At 43.9% G+C, this 17,259-nt stretch overlaps 1 protein-coding gene across 3 annotated transcripts; it reads left to right on the plus strand.

The window, feature by feature from the left end:
- The first annotated feature begins 359 nt into the window (after positions 1-359).
- atp6v1ab (ATPase H+ transporting V1 subunit Ab) lies at positions 360-16,981 on the plus strand. Of its 3 annotated transcripts, none has more exons than XM_071414588.1 (15): positions 360-526; positions 6,116-6,212; positions 6,447-6,575; positions 9,032-9,246; positions 9,618-9,755; positions 9,843-9,994; positions 10,281-10,443; positions 10,545-10,653; positions 10,780-10,902; positions 11,046-11,160; positions 11,275-11,338; positions 11,536-11,739; positions 12,008-12,102; positions 12,198-12,369; positions 16,091-16,981. In XM_071414588.1, the coding sequence occupies exons 2-15, from the start codon at positions 6,131-6,133 to the stop codon at positions 16,181-16,183; spliced, it is 1,854 nt and encodes a 617-aa protein (XP_071270689.1). In that variant the 5' UTR covers positions 360-526; positions 6,116-6,130; the 3' UTR covers positions 16,184-16,981. The 3 variants fall into 3 exon arrangements, with proteins under 3 accessions (XP_071270689.1, XP_071270691.1, XP_071270690.1); XM_071414590.1 differs by lacking the exon at positions 360-526 and adding an exon at positions 906-950; XM_071414589.1 differs by lacking the exon at positions 360-526 and adding an exon at positions 2,877-2,948.
- Positions 16,982-17,259: the final 278 nt, after the last annotated feature.

A 17,259-nucleotide genomic window follows, 5' to 3' on the forward strand; every position in this document is an offset into this window, starting at 1 on the left:
ATAGTATTGTTTTAAACTATTGTCATGCAAATCTCCAGTGTCCCACAGTGCAATCCATCTTTTTTACACGCAACAGCAAAATGATGGGTCTACCGCCATTTTGGCTCAAATGCAAAGATATGTTCTCAAAAAAGACCACATAATTCTACTGTTTGTTTTTCTGCCCTCCGTCTATTGTGGAGCCTTCCATCTTTTCTTGATCCTAGCCTCATTTCTAATTGCTGAATAAAATGCTATGATGCTGCTCATCAGCTGTTCTGTTCTATTGTTGGTGTTTATTTAAATGTCAAACTATATACGAATATCGAGAGAAAGTATTGTCTTTCCCTCTTTAGTCTTTGACAACGCAGTGGGATTGAGCCACAGTGGAATGAATCATTTGCAGTGGTTGTGAGTCTCGCCACAGAGTTTCTGCGCTTTGCAAAGCGCTGTGAATGAAGTCAGCTGATCATTTGCTATCGCATGATCGACACTCATATCTTCTCTGGGCAGAGGATCAAGACGGTGGACCGTTTCATTTCTGAAGGTAGCTATCCCATTGTATTGTCATCATATCAGATTAAATGCAATGTCATTTTTGAAATGCATCAAAATGGCAGAGCAAGCGATTTTGACAGATGACCTACGCTTTAAATCGCCTACAATGTAGCCAACGATGGCTATCCGTGAAACTGCATAATTAACCGAGTGTGATATTGTTTATCATATGAATTTAATAATTGGAAAATACATTTACATGTATTTCTGGTCGTGGTGTTTCATTCAAGTATAGGCCTATTTGAATGAACAAAGTGACAAATAACATGTATCAGCTGCAGCCAATTATTATATTAATTAAACATGTTTGCATTATTGGGTTGATTAATCAAATAAATTGCATCGCTGGCAGGGTAGCTTCTCAAATGTCGGGTGTTATTCCACAAAAATGCGTAGAAGTCGTGCCTCAGCAGGTAATGTATTTGTGTTTCATTTGATCGATGGATAATATTTTTACTAACTACAATGTAACGCGTTGTTTTCTGTGACATGGACAGGGATAGACGAGTCATATAACTAAAAGAACGGCGATACCTACAGCGGGTGAGCGTTGGTGTTTACAAGGGGATTATGTTGACATACATCTTTGGGGCAATGCAGATAAGATATTAGGCGTACTACAAATGTTATCAAATCCAGATACTCTCTGCATGTGAGATGTGGTATTGTAAATCAAACAATCACTTATTATTCCCATGCTGGTCTTTATTCCGTTGGTTTGTTCCTCGTGATAAATTGGCATGTGATAATGATTCTGTTTGACGGAGGATGAGCTGGAGATGGTGCAGAGAGGGAAGAATAATTCAATGCAAATAGCATCATGGCCCCACCATATCCTTACTTGGATGTTGAATTTCTCATCAGAAGTGTCTGCTCATAGGATATGACCTCTGGGTGAATCTCAATATTCTAATGTGGGTTCCCATCATCTCCCCCTCTTCATCTAATGCACTTTTCTGAGAAGTGAGGATAGGTTAAAGCAATATTGTGGAATCCCACCGAGTGTTTCTCTTTCACCTGTCTAGTGCTATAGATTAGTGCAGTATCAAAGGAAGGAGATGCAACAAGGAAGGGAAAGGAAGCCTCAGGACTATTGAGAATGAGATCCACCCTTTGTGTATTCTATCTTGACAACAAAGAAATAACAGAATAGTTAAAAAGAACAGCTAGTTAAGAGGATGATTGTCCCCAAGTGTTGATTCAGGACCAGTTTTAGTTGCAGCTCTTCGGGTCAATATTAGGACTGAGAACTTGATCCTAGACTTGCCCTTTGTGTCATAGGATCTCAGCCTGTGGGGTTGTTGGTAAATATGTGAATCCATTGTGACAAGGGATGCACTGACTGAGTGGATTAGCACTATTTTGTAACATTTTAAAACTCAAACAGGAAGTTCAGTATGAGCTGTTGGGTTTGCAGGATTATGCAACAATTTGGAACCCACACTCGCTCTAGTTGCATTACGAGACTGATTATGCTTAAGGAAACAATTTTATTAGGCTAAAGGTCCATTGTGTTTGATTACCTTTACCCTCACAGAACAGACATTCCTTACTATGGATTGTTTATGTTAACATTGCAGTACTCAGTGATGGGAGTGTATCCTCGATTTTAAAATGATTCCATATTTCATGATGTTGCTGAGTCCATAGAACCTGGAAGCATGTCTGGGTTTTACACTGACTACTTCCCCTACCCCTGGCATTAATCTTTTTTCCCCTTAAAGGTTGGGACTTAAGGGAGATGAAGCTGATCCTAGATCTGTTTTAAAGGGAAACTTCTGCCTGCATCATACCAGAGATTTGAGCTTTGTAGGTGGCTGCTATAAGACCAGACAAGTACACTTGTGTCAAGGGATTCAAGTTCACTCATCTAGCTTTTTATAGACCGGACTCTGAGTGTGTGAATCAGTGTGTCTTGCATAGCATACGAACCACCAAGACACACACACTGAGTGGACTTCCCAAGCTTTCCCCACACTAGGATTTTCCACTTCCTCAAATGGCCCCATATAACTTAGCCAGTCATGTGCCACAGTCATGTGATGCCTCATGCATATATTCCTAGTCTCTATGCCAAAATCACAATGGAAGTGATTGAATGGTGAATTATTAATCAGTCTATTTTTTTCCTGTATCAGTGTTTTTTAGCCTGTTTTACAAGACAAGTTTTAACCTGTCGTAATCCAAAGGGAATTGAACATTCAAGTTAAGATCAAGAGATGAAGAGAAGATGGTCTTACATCTGAAGAATGCATATAAATGCTTACTAAGTCTGTCCTGTCCACTGGTGAGAACTGGAGGTCATCCTGAGCCATTGTTGTCTGTATCCTGCAGCTACAGACTAGACCTGTTGGGGGGGCTATTTCTACACAGATGACCCGTCTAGCATGGAGGAAAATACTCTATCTGTGGTAAGGACAAAAGGGTGGTAAGGACAAAAGGGCACTGAAGCAGGAATGGTGTGTCTGTGTGTCTATACAGAGAGTGAGTGATGGGGGTTGTTCAATCTCCGTAGTATAGATGCAGGAGTATCAGGAAGCATCAGCCCCCTGTGTTAGAGCACCTGCAGTTTTCTGCCTGTATGGATGACATTAAGTCACGACAGATTGTGTGTGTGAAAAAAACAAAGAAAGGGAAGCATAGGCTATTATGCAGCATTTGAGAGAGAAACATACAGACAGTGGGAAAGAGAGAAGCATAGCCTTCACATAAGGTGTAAAAGAGAGTGGGAAGTAGAGAAGAGCACAGAGATAGTGATGCTTGCCTGGGATCTCCCCTCTGTTAGCGTACTGCGTCATACCCAGTGATAATTGACCAGGGATGAAGTACAGAGGGAGAGGGGAGGTGTGTCCTATTTCTCACTTTTGATGCTGGTAAGTCGTGCGTCTTTATGTTGGGCTGTAGTCTCTGGGATATCATCATGGTTGCAGATTGGGTAAGGGGTGATATTGCCATGATAACAGACCGACTGGGATCTGTATGTGCAGACCAATGTTTCCCAAAGTCTGGCGTCAGGACCCCAAGGGGTGCAGATTTAGTTTTTTGCCCTAGCACTACACAGCTGATTCAAAAAAATTACTAGGGCAAAAACCAAAACGTGCACCCTTTGGGGTCCTGAAGACCTAGTTTGGGAAACTCGGGTGCAGACTGTTTATGATAGTGTGCTATATATGCAAGTCTCTCAATTGCAGCAAGCTTAATTTTAAGCCTATGTGTGGTAGGGGATTTTTCTGTGTGTAATCATATGGTTTAGTTATGGTCCTACTCTTGTAGTGTGTATTCTTACAGGCTTTGGTTTTAGATTTTGAGGCTGGTTCTATTTAGGTGTGGAAGAGCACTGATTGGAATCATCCTCAGGATGTGTTGCACCGGTCACCTTATTAGTTGAGGTGATTTTTAAGGGTGGGTATAATTTGTGGAACATTCCAACAGGAATCTGTTCCAAGGACTTTGTAAGGTACAAGCAACACATACAAAGGTGCATGATCAATTCATCTAGCTGCCGAATAGGCATCAACTCACCACGTAGCTTATTCTTAATGTTTGTCCATAAGCTACAAGAGAAATTTTTCGGAAATACGTGGTGAGTGAAAACTTAATGAAATTGCCCACTCCCTACTCGGTATCTTGGCCGTGCTGCTGCTCCAGTTTCAACTGTTCTGCCTGCGGCTATGGAACCCTGACCTGTTCACTGTGATCACTATTATTTGACCATGCTGGTCATTTATGAACATTTGAACATCTTGGCAATGTTCTGTTATAATCTCCACCCGGCACAGCCAGAAGACTGGCCACCCCTCATAGCCTGGTTCCTCTCTAGGTTTCTTCCTAGGTTTTGGCATTTCTAGGGAGTTTTTCCTAGCCACCGTGCTTCTACACCTGCATTGCTTGTTGTTTGGGGTTTTAGGCTGGGTTTCTGTACAGCACTTTGATATATCAGCTGAAGGGCTATATAAATACTTTTGATTTGTTATCTTATTCGGCCACTATACAACTTTGTATGCGTTGTCTGTTGGCAATCTTGTTATTTACGAAGTTTTAGGAACAGATTCCTGTTGGAACGTTCCACAAATTCTACCCGCCCATATTTAAGAACTGAAGAGCAAATGCTCCAGTTGGCATGAGAGATGTTGGAAGAGCTAGACTGCTGTTTATCTCTTTAAGGTTGTGAATACAAAGCCTTTTATTTTGTCTCCCTGTTTGATTTGGTTCATGGTTATTTTCACTCCCTAACCAAGTTGGTGTGGGTTTTAGTTGTGGATAGTGAGGAGGAAACAAAGCTTCCTGAAGCATTGAGGTTTTCCAGCCAATTGAGGGTCATGGTGGATGTGTCATAAAACCTAGCAGTCAAACACTGAAATGGTTCCAATAGTTTTTTTTCTCTCCATTTTATCCATTGTGGATTTTAGAAACACTTCAAATAAGGGCTGTGTTTTGATAACTGTAAATCTCTCTTGGACAATGTGACATCAGTATATTCTGTTTTATTTACACTCAGATTTGAAAATGTTGTTGGCATAAAAGTAGACATCATGCAAGACTACAAATCCCTGCACGTCATCTCTAGTTGACACCTTTGCTGTCAGCTACAAGCTACCTTGCTCCAAAATAAAAGATAATAATAATAATTTATTGTTCCATATTTTAACTAATATTTGTCTTATTTATGCACTTGGTGTTATTGTACAGAATACGATCCTAGTAGCCGTCATATTTATTGGTATACAGTCAAACAAAGCACTGCAACATCTTGGACATTTTCCTTACAAGCCAGAATGTTGAATAAAATTCCATTTGCAGTTGCTCTGCCGGTTGTCTGTACGGTTGGTGATTCATTAGGCTGAAATTAAGACAATCCACGGGAAAGTATTGTTTACCTGATTTAAGAGCACAGGTACTGAAGCAGAAATGAATCACCTGGCACATGCTCAAAACCATGCAAACGCCTGTTAGTATGCGTGCAGGTACTTCTGTCTTGTGCACGTCCCTTTGGTCATGAGCAGACACACCTTAATTGCCACACACACAGACCCGCGTTTGAAGTCTATTTGTTTAATACTTTCCTGTGGATATTTTGTCTCAAATTTCAACCAGCTGAAGGACCAACACCATGGACAATCTGTAGTTTGTAATATATAATATAGTTTCAAATATAATTTTATTTAACATTTGTGACGCAAAAGGGACGTTTAGGTTCTTTCTATGTAAATGTACACAATTGAAGGCACTGTCATGTTTCGTGACTAGATGGATGTATAGGGAGTTGGATGAGAAGCCCATTGACCTTCTAATGACTGGGTCAATAGTGTCCCAGCCATGACTGTAACCCACTATGGTCTGGACTGGGATGCAGTCAACCATAAAAACACAAATCAATCCACTTGTATATACAGAGTGTAACCGTTCTAAAAGGAGCGCTAGCACTGTGGCGTTCCGTGTTCCAAGTAACCAGAAGCATTCTTCAACTGTGCACCATTCTTCCCAGATTAAAGTAACTGGGTGAGACTCTTTATTTTTTTCTCTCCATCTTCCTTTATCGCCCTCATTCACTCACTCAATTATTCTTTCTCTCCCGCAGATCTAGCCTGTCGGGATGGACCTGTCTAAACTGCCTAAGATCCGGGATGAGGAGAAGGAGAGCGAGTTTGGATACGTCCATGGAGTATCTGGTCCAGGTCACTATCACTCACATTTATCTGTCACCAGTACCTCTGTTTAGCCTTCAAAGGTTTTAGCTGATGAAGAGCCCCATCTATATCTGTTGTAGTAGGCTAGGCTGTTTCCACCAATATTGCTTACACTAATCTGGGGGTTAAGTTTGGACTAGACATCACATCTGTCTCTCTTGCATGTGTCTGGTGTTTACCTGCTGTGTGACCTCTGACCTGTGTTCCCTGGCTGTGCTGTAGTGGTGACGGCCACTGCCATGGCGGGAGCGGCCATGTATGAGCTGGTGAGAGTGGGCCACAGTGAGCTGGTGGGAGAGATCATCAGGCTGGAGGGAGACATGGCCACCATCCAGGTCTACGAAGAGACATGTATCCTAACGGGTTATACTGCACTTGACTGTGCCTGTGTCCCAAAATGGCACCCTATTCCGTACGTAGTTCACTACTGTAAAAGGAGCAGGGTGTCATTTGGGATTAAATTTTTACTGTACCTGACTCTCTATATACTCCCTTTAGATAGGTAGGGGTGTGTGTACACACCTACTGTATCTGTACATGATCACACATGTTTTCATTACTGAAAATATTTCTCTGGTACATACAGTGCCTTGCAAAAGTATTCATCCCCCTTGGTGTTTTTCCTATTTTGTTGCATTACAACCTGTAATTTAAATAGATTTTTATTTGGATTTCATGTAATGGACTGACACAAAATAGTCCAAATTGTTGAAGTGAAATGAAGAAAATTACTTGTTTCTAAAAAGTAAAAAACAGAAAAGTGGTGCGTGCGTATCTATTCACCCTTTTGATATGAAGCCCCTGAAAAAGATCTGGTGCAACCAATTACCTTCAGAAGTCCCATAATTAGTTAGATTGCACACAGGTGGACTTTATTTAAGTGTCACATGATCTCAGTGTATATCTATATAATCACACACACGGCTGTTCTGAAAGACCCCAGAGTCTGCAACACCACTAAGCAAGAAACACCACCAAGCAAGTGGACCAAGGAGCTCCCCAAACAGGTTGGGGAGAAGTACAGATCAGGGTTGGGTTATAAAAAATATCTGAAACTTTGAACATCCCACAGAGCACCATTAAATCCATTATTAAAAAATGGAAAGAATATGGCACCAGAACAAACCTGCCAAGAGAGGGCTGCCCACCAAAACTCACGGACCAGGCAAGGAGGGCATTAATCAGAGAGGCAACAAAGAGACCAAAGATAACTCTGAAGGAGCTGCAAAGCTCCACAGTGGAGGTTGGAGTATCTGTCCATAGGTCTGCTTTAAGCTGTACACTCCACAGAGCTGGGCTTTACGGAAGAGTGGCCAGAAAAAAAGCCATTGCTTAAAGAAAAAAATAAGCAACCACGTTTGGTATCTGCCAGAAGGCATGTGGGAGACTCCCCAAATATATGGAAGATGGTAGTCTGGTCAGATGAGACACAAATGAAGCTTTTTGGCAATCAAGGAAAACTATGTCTGGCGCAAACCCAACACCTCTCATCACCCTGAGAACAACATTTCCACAGTGAAGCATGGTGGTGGCAGCATCATGCTGTGGGGATGTTTTTCATCAGCAGTAACTGGGAAACTGGTCTGCATTGAAGGAATGATAGATGGTGCTAAATACAGGGAAAGTCTTGAGGAAAACCTGTTTCAGTCTTCCAGAGATTTGAGACTGGGACAGAGGTTCACCTTCCAGCAGGACAATGACCCTAAGCATACTGCTAAAGCAACACTCGAGTGGTTTAAGGGGAAACATTTAAATGTCTTGGAATGGCCTAGTCAAAGCCCAGATCTCAATCCAATTTAGAATCTGTGGTATACCTTAAAGATTGCTGTACACCAGCGGAACCCATCCAACTTGAAGGAGCTGGAGCAGGTTTGCCTTGAAGAATGGGCAAAAATCCCAGTGGCTAGATGTGCCAAGCTTATGGAAACATACCCCAAGAGACTTGAAGCTGTAATTGCTGCAAAAGTTGGCTCTACAAATTATTATTTCTTTTTTCTTTCACAATAAAAAATATTTTGCGTTTTCAAAGTGGTAGGCATGTTGTGTAAATCAAATGATACAACCCCCCCCCCAAAATCAAATTTAATTCCAGCTTGTAAAGCAACAAAATAGGAAAAATGCCAAGGGGGTGAATACTTTCGCAAGCCACTGTACACGCGGGCCATGTCCAGATACCCATACTAGTGTACTGCATACTATTTAGCACATACCGTTTAGTTAAAAATATGCAGTATGCCACGGCTGCAACGCAGTAGCGGCTGAGTAGGTTGGGGGGGCCGAGTGCAGGTGGATTTTTCCAAATTCAACAGACATGCATCCCATTAAGTAGCCTGGAAGTATCTCATTACCAATTTAATTAATATCTTTAATCTCTGAATGGAGTTATAAGCCTACTCAGACTGGTTATAGGCAGACCATCACATTAAACCTATACTGTAGAGTCTACAGTATAGGTTTAATGTGATGGTCTGCCTATAAACAGTGTAGACCATATAACCCATCTATCCTATTTAAAAAGGACTGAAGACAGAAACAGATCATTTGGTTCCATTTAAACATATTTATTAGTGAAACCAAAGTGCTGTAACATAAATTCAATTAAATAGCCTAGTACACACACCAACACTTTTCAAATGTTCAAATCAAAAGGCTATTGCACAGAAAAATGTTGACAATCAGGTGCATGGCAAATTCAGAACCGCTGGACAGCAACATAAAAATAAAGCACTCATCATTGGGAACGAGATCAAAATGACTGCCAAGGCTTGATCCATTAACACATGGTGTGTTCCTGAGCATTGTCACAGCGGGCGTGTCTGTTGGGGACCCAGTGCTGCGGACAGGAAAGCCTCTGTCTGTGGAGCTGGGCCCAGGCATCATGGGCTCCATCTTTGACGGTATCCAGCGCCCCCTAAAGGACATCAACGACCTAACACAGAGCATCTACATCCCCCGCGGAGTCAACATCGGAGCCCTCAACCGAGACCTGAAATGGGAGTTCTCCCCCGTCAAGAGCTTACGGGTGGGTGTCTCCTACTACTCTATGTCAATGTTTTAATAAAAGTGTTGTGTGGTTTACTAAGTGTGCTACATTATACACAGTTTGAAGTGACCCTAGAGCACTGTTTCCCAAACTTAGTCCTGGGGCCCACCTGGGTTCACATTTTGGTTTTTGCCCAAGCACTACACAGCTGATTCAAATAACTCATCATCAAGCTTTGATTATTTGAATCCACTGTGTAGTGCTGGGGGGCAAAAACCAAAACGTGCACCCACGTGGGGCCCCCTGACCCGAGTTTGGGGAAACCCTGCCTTAAAGCACATACTGAACTGAACAACAAAAACGTTGAATTGTTCAGTATTAACCCCTCATCACCGCTCTCTCTTTCTTAGGTGGGCAGTCACATCACAGGGGGTGATATCTATGGGATGGTGTTTGAGAACTCCCTCATCAAGCACAAGATCATGCTGCCCCCGAGGAACAGAGGAACCGTCACATATGTGGCTCCCCCCGGAAACTATGACGTCTCGGTTAGTCCCACCTCCCTAGTCTCAATCCATAGTAATGCATGTGTGGAAATTGGTGTATTTGGACTAAGGGTTTGGTGTGTGTTTCAGGACGTGGTGTTGGAGCTGGAGTTTGAGGGTATGAAGGAGAAGTTCACCATGGTCCAGGTCTGGCCAGTGCGACAGATTCGCCCGGTCACAGAGAAGTTACCGGCCAATCACCCACTGCTGACCGGACAGAGAGTACTGGACGCTCTCTTCCCGTGAGTCCCCTCTCTCTTACTCCACCTTTCCCTCTTTTTCTGTCACCTTACTCCATCTCTGCTTCTGGGAAACTCTCTCACCACTCTCCCTCTCCACCTTTTCCTCGTTCTCCATCTCTGCTTCAAGGACACTATCAGAATATCCTTTCTTATCTGTCTTTGCTATTCTGCTTCAAGGAAACTCAATTACTACTTAACTGTTTCTGCCAATATACTCAACCACTGCTTCCATCTCCCTGCCCCTGGTCTGTTCTGCTTGTGTCTACCTGTCTGTCTCTGTGTCCAGGTGTGTCCAGGGAGGAACCACAGCCATCCCCGGAGCCTTTGGCTGTGGTAAAACTGTCATCTCCCAGTCCCTGTCTAAGTACTCCAACAGTGACGTCATCGTCTACGTAGGCTGCGGGGAGCGCGGGAACGAGATGTCAGAAGTATTGCGAGATTTCCCCGAGGTTGGTGGTGTTATGTTATTGGATTATCACGATCATCACTATTACCCTTAGCCTGTTTCCAATTGGATGTAAGGATGATTGACAGTGTGTCTGTCCAATAGCTGACCATGGAGGTGGATGGGAAGACTGAGAGCATCATGAAGAGAACAGCGCTGGTGGCCAACACCTCCAACATGCCTGTGGCTGCCAGAGAGGCCTCTATCTACACAGGTAAGAACCCATCACAGGGCCCAGAACACAACACGGCACACCTCCCAGCCAATAGCAGGCCTGAGAACACAACATGGAGCACACCCCCTAACCAATCACCTACTTATCTGCTGTGTGTACCTGTAGGGATCACGCTGTCTGAGTACTTCAGGGACATGGGCTACAACGTGAGCATGATGGCTGACTCCACCTCTCGATGGGCCGAGGCTCTCAGGGAGATCTCTGGTCGACTGGCTGAGATGCCCGCTGGTGAGTGGCTGCTGGTAACACCCAAAATACAAAATAGTTACCTTTTTTTAAAGCAATGTAAAGGACAACTTCTAAGGCTAGTGGGGTGATCTAGGTCTAAATCAGCTGGTCATAAAGAAAACACATTTTGTGTATGTCCACAGACAGTGGTTATCCTGCCTACCTGGGTGCCCGTCTGGCATCATTCTACGAGCGTGCTGGCAGGGTGAAGTGTCTGGGAAACCCAGAGAGAGAGGGCAGCGTCAGCATCGTGGGGGCGTGAGTACAGTTAACCTGCCAACACAATCTAGCCACGCTGGAATAGACAGAAGTGGAGTGCTTCTTCTAACGCTATAACCACATGTTACTGTTATTCTGTCCCCCTTTCTTCAGTGTGTCTCCCCCTGGTGGTGACTTCTCTGATCCTGTGACATCGGCTACCCTGGGTATCGTGCAGGTATGAATAGAGCCTGTTTCTATCTGGCTCTGATAGGCCACACTCATACATATGGAGCAAAGAAATAAAGATCAGCTTTAGGGATTATCAATCTTTATCTTCATCCTCTTTTTCTCTACCTCTACCTGCCTCCATCGTTTCTCCCGCTCTCTCTCTCTTGTTCTCTCTCTCTGCCCCCTCTCTTTCCCTCCCTCCAGGTGTTCTGGGGTCTGGATAAGAAGTTGGCCCAGAGGAAGCACTTCCCGTCAGTCAACTGGCTGATCAGCTACAGTAAGTACACGCGGGCGCTGGACGAGTACTACGACAAGCACTTCCCTGAGTTCGTCCCGCTGCGCACCAAGGCTAAGGAGATTCTGCAAGAGGAGGAGGACCTGGCTGAGATCGTACAGCTGGTCGGCAAGGTGAGGGGGAACGAAGGGCAGGGTGAAGAAAGAGAAGGCAGGGATAACCAATGGCCGCCAGTCCACCCATTATGCCATCATTGTTCTATTCATTCTTATTTCTATGGGGATAACATTGTGCTCTCTTTAGTTGTAAAGTCTTTTATCTCTGAGTAGATGAAAGAAACATGGAGAATGCTTATGAATTTCCAGTTGCCCAGCGTTTTGAGATCTGTGTAATTTGAAGGGAGGATGGAACTTAATATTGTCCTTGTTGTCTTGGTGACAGGCCTCGCTGGCCGAAACTGATAAGATCACCCTGGAGGTGGCCAAGCTCCTCAAGGATGACTTCCTGCAACAGAACGGTTACACCCCCTATGACAGGTAACACACAGTGTCACTGTCTGACCTACTCAAATATTTCCGGCAAATACCGAAAGACTTCAACTGTAACTCTCTGCCCTCTAAACTCCCTGCAGGTTCTGTCCCTTCTATAAGACTGTTGGCATCCTGTCCAACATAATAGCCTTCTATGACATGGCGCGGCACGCAGTGGAGACCACGGCTCAGAGCGACAACAAGATCACCTGGTCCATGATCAGAGAACACCTGGGAGAGATCCTCTACAGACTCAGCTCCATGAAGTTCAAGGTACAGCAGCAGTCTGACTGTTTCTCCATCTTTGTGTGTGTTCTTTGTCTTTCTTTCTACTTGTTTTATCTTCCCTCCTTGTACATGTCTGTTTCTCTGGGTGTTTCTCTTGCAGTGTATCTGTATTTTGGTCTCTTTGTGGTGTTGTCTCTGTTTCTCAGCCTCTGTGTTACTCTGTATGTCTAGTCTGTTATAGGACCCAGCCTCTGTTACTCTGTATGTCTAGTCTGTTATAGGACCCAGCCTCTGTTACTCTGTATGTCTGGCCTGTTATAGGACCCCACCTCTGTTATTCTGTATGTCTGGCCTGTTATAGGACCCAGCTTCTGTTATTCTGTATGTCTGGCCTGTTATAGGGACCCAGCCTCTGTTACTCTGTATGTCTGGCCTGTTATAGGGACCCAGCCTCTGTGTTACTCAATACACAACCGGTCAAAAGTTTAGAACACCTACTCTTTCAAGGGTTTTCTTTATTTTTACTATTTTCTACATTGTAGAATAATAGTGAAGACATCAAAACTATGAAATAACACATATGGAATCATGTAAACTCAGGGAAAAAAAGAAACGTCCTCTCACTGTCAACTATGTTTATTTTCAGCAAACTTAACGTGTAAATATTTGTATGAACATAAGATTCAACAACTGAGACATAAACTAAACAATTTCCACAGACATGTGACTAACAGAAATGGAATAATGTGTCCCTGAATAAAGGGGGGGTGTCAAAATCAAAAGTAACAGTCAGTATCTGGTGTGGCCACCAGCTGCATTAAGTACTGCAATGCATCTCCTCCTCATGGATTGCCCCAGATTTGCCAGTTTTTGCTGTGAGACGTTACCCCACTCTTCCACCAAGGCACCTGCAAATTCCCGGACATTTCTTCGGGGAATGGCCCTAGCCCTCACCCTCCGATCCAACAGGTCCCAGACCTGCTCAATGGGATTGAGATCCGGGCTCTTCGCTGGCCGTGGCAGAACACTGACATTCCTGTCCTGCAGGAAATCACGCACAGAACGAGCAGTATGACGTGTGGCATTGTCATGCTGGAGGGTCATGTCAGGATGAGCCTGCAGGAAGGGTACCACATGAGGGAGGAGGATGTCTTCCCTGTAACGCATAGCGTTGAGATTTCCTGCAATGACAACAAGCTCAGTCCGATGATGCTGTGACACACCGCCCCAGACCATGACGGACCCTCCACCTCCAAATGAATCCCGCTCCAGAGTACAGGCCTCAGTGTAACACTCATTCCTTCAACGATAAACGCGAATCCGACCATCACCACTGGTGAGACAAAACAGCGATTCGTCAGTGAAGAGCACTTTTTGCCAGTCCTGTCTGGTCCAGCGCCGGTGGGTCTGATGAGGACCTGCCTTACAATAGGCCTTCAAGCCCTCAGTCCAGCCTCTCTCAGCCTATTGCGGACAGTGTGAGCACTGATGGAGGGATTGTGCGTTCCTGGTGTAACTCGGGCAGTTGTTGTTGCCATCCTGTACCTGTCCCGCAGGTATGATGTTCGGATGTACCGATCCTGTGCAGATGTTGTTACACGTGGTCTGCCACTGCGAGGACAATCAGCTGTCCGTCTTGTCTCCCTGTAGCGCTGTCTTATGCGTCTCACAGTACGGACATTGCAATTTACTGCCCAGGCCACGTCTGCAGTTCTCATTCCTCCATGCAGCAATCCTAAGGCACATTCACGCAGATGAGCAGGGACCCTGGGCATCTTTCTTTTGGTGTTTTTCAGAGTCAGTAGAAAGGCCTCTTTAGTGTCCTAAGTTTTCATAACTGTGACCTTAATTGCCTACCGTCTGTAAGCTGTTAGTGTCTTAACGACCGTTCCACAGGTGCATGTTCATGAATTGTTTATGGTTCATTGAACAAGCATGGGAAGCAGTGTTTAAACCTTTTACAATGAAGATCTGTGAAGTTATTTGGATTTTTACGAATGATCTTTGAAAGACAGGGTTCTGAAAAAGGGACGTTTCTTTTTTTGCTGAGTTAGGTAAGCAAGAAAGTGTAAAACAAATCAAAATATATTTGAGATTCTTCAAATAGCCACCCTTTGCCTTGATGACAGCTTTGCACACTCTTGGCATTCTCTCAACCAGCTTCATGAGGTAGTCACCTGGAATGCATTTCAATTAACAGGTGTGCCTTCTTTAAAAGTTAACATGTGGAATTTATTTCCTTCATGCATTTGAGCCAATCAGTTGTGTTGTGACAAGGTAGGGGGGGTATACAGAAGAATCTATCCTATCCTGCCTTTCTAAAGTCTTCGAGAGCCAAGTTAACAAAGATCACCGACCATTTCAAATCCCACTGTACTTGTTCTCAACTGGCCTACCTGGTTAAATAAAGGTGAAATAAAATAGAAATGGCCCTATTTGGTAAAATACCAAGTCCATATTATGGTAAGAACAGCTCAAATAAGCAAAGACAAACGACAGTCCATCATTACTTTAAGACATGAAGGCCAGTCAATACGGAACATTTGAAGAACTATGAAAGTTTCTTTAAGTGCAGTCGCAAAAACCATCAAGCGCTATGATGAAACTGGCTCTCATGAGGACCGTCACAGGAATGGAAGACCCAGAGTTACCTCTGCTGCAGAGGGTAAGTTCATTATGGTTACCAGCCTCAGAAATTGCAGCCCAAATAAATGCTTCACAGTTCAAGTTACAGACACATCTCAACATCAACTGCTCAGAGGAGACTGTGTGAATCAGGCCTTCATGGTCAAATTGCTGCAAAGAAACCCTACTAGAGGACACCAATAATAAGAAGAGACTTGCTTGGGTCAAGAAACACGAGCAATGGACATTAGACGAGTGGAAATTTGTCCTTTTGGTCTGGAGTCCAAATTGGAGATTTTTGGTTCCAACCGCCATGTCTTTGTGAGACGTGGTGTGGGTGAACGGATGATCTCCGCATGTATATTTCCCACCGTAAAGCATGGAGGAGGAGGTGTGGGGGTGCTTTGTTGGTGACACTGTCAGTGATTTATTTAGAATTCAAGGCACACTTAACCAACATGGCTACCACAGCATTCTGCAGCGATACACCATCCCATCTGGTTTGCGCTTAGTGGAACTATAATTTGTTTTTCCAACAGGACAATGACCCAACACACCTCCAGGCTGTGTAAGGGCTATTTTACCAAGAAGGAGAGTGATGGAGTGCTGCATCAGATGACCTGACTTCGACAACAAACCCAACCTCAACCAAATTGAGATGGCTTGGGATTAGTCGGACAGCAGAGTGAAGGAAAAGCAGCCAGCTAGTGCTCAGCATATGTGGAAAATCCTTCAAGATTGTTAGAAAAGCAATCCAGTTGAAGCTGGTTGAGAGAATGCCAAGATTGTGCAAAGCTGTCATCAAGGCAAAGGGTGGCTATTTGAAGAATCTCAATTATAAAATATATTTTGATTTGTTTAACACTTTTTTGGTTACTACATGATTCCATATGTTATTTCATAATGTTGATGTCTTCACTATTATTCTACAATGTAGAAAATAGTAAAAATAAAGAACTTTTGAATGAGTAGGTGTTCTAAAAATGTTGACCGATTAGTGTATGTCTGGTCTGTTAGAGTAACACAGAGGCTGGGTCCTATATGTTTCTGGTCTGTTATAGAACCCAGCCTCTGTGTTACTGTTTCTGGTCTGTTATAGGACCCAGCCCCTGTGTTACTCTATGTTTCTGGTCTGTTATAGGACCCAGTGAAGGAGGGAGAGACCAAGATCAAGGCTGACTACGCCCAGCTGCTGGAGGACATGCAGAACTCCTTCCGCAGCCTGGAGGACTGAGCCCCCACCCCCCGACCCCTCATCCCAGGGGCAGTGCATGTCTGTCATCCCCCCCTTCTCTCTGCAGATACCTCCACTGCAGCCTCACATTCCATTTCCTTGTGTTTACACCCAACCTCCTGCCATAAGTTTACCCAACGTGTGTCTGTGTATGGGCAAAAACAGAAGGAAATGTACTGTGTTCTTGTATTATGTTGCTTCCGTGTCTTTGCCCCAGCATGGTCAAAGATCTGCCACATTACCTTCATGTGTGTATGTTTACATGGATTTGTGTGTGTGAGACATTTCATCTCACTCTTAACCCCTGCACTGCCCATCCCTCCCCGTTTGTTTTGCACATGGTCTCTGGCACTAGCTGTGCACCTGACGATGTCAGTTGATGTAATTATAGTTCAATACCCCCTCTATCTGTACAGAAGATTGACATGAAATACTTAAGCAGAGTGACTATTTATTGCAGGTGTGTGATGTGGACATCGCCTGGGCTGGTTGTTTGTTGTTTTTCTTATGATAGTGATTTACGTGGTGTAGTCTTGTATGTGTGTAAGAGGTGGGCTCTCTTGTCCTCTCCTTTCCACTGCTCATCCAGGCTGTATCACAACCGGTCGTGATTGGGAGTTGCATAGGGCGGCGCACAATTGGCAGCAGCGTCGTCCGGGCTTGGCCGGTGTAGGCCGTCATTGTAAATAAGAACTTGTTCTTAACTGACTTGCCTAGTTAAATAAAATCGTACAAGTGTTTGAATCCCAAATAATAAAATGTGTAAAATGAAATAAAGCAACAAAACAAAATGGTGAATGTCGTGACTGTGTGATTCAGTAGATATCAGTCTTCTCTGCATGTTCTGTACGTGTAATCAAGAGATTGCTACTAGTGTATGTTAAGTTGATAGTTTGTGTGTGTACCGTGCCAACAATAGTAGTAGTGATCACAGATGCAGTCATGTATGTTAGTGTAAGAGTGACAGTAAATGATGTGTCTGGTGCTGCTGGTTAAACTAGTATTGCTATCTGCATTCCCCTCAACTACATTTAGTGACTGAAATGTTGTAATGTACATACATTTGAAGTCGGAAG

Source organism: Salvelinus alpinus, chromosome 8 (assembly GCF_045679555.1).
Source record: "Salvelinus alpinus chromosome 8, SLU_Salpinus.1, whole genome shotgun sequence".
NCBI lineage: Eukaryota > Metazoa > Chordata > Actinopteri > Salmoniformes > Salmonidae > Salvelinus > Salvelinus alpinus.

Bases quoted from the DNA above. Each gene is read 5' to 3' on its own strand.
- atp6v1ab (XM_071414588.1), top strand. From the start codon at position 6,131: ATGGACCTGTCTAAACTGCCTAAGATCCGGGATGAGGAGAAGGAGAGC. The intron at 10,654-10,779 runs GTAAGAACCCAT...GTGTACCTGTAG, and splicing joins AGAGGCCTCTATCTACACAG to GGATCACGCTGTCTGAGTAC. The intron at 11,339-11,535 runs GTATGAATAGAG...CCCTCCCTCCAG, and splicing joins CTACCCTGGGTATCGTGCAG to GTGTTCTGGGGTCTGGATAA.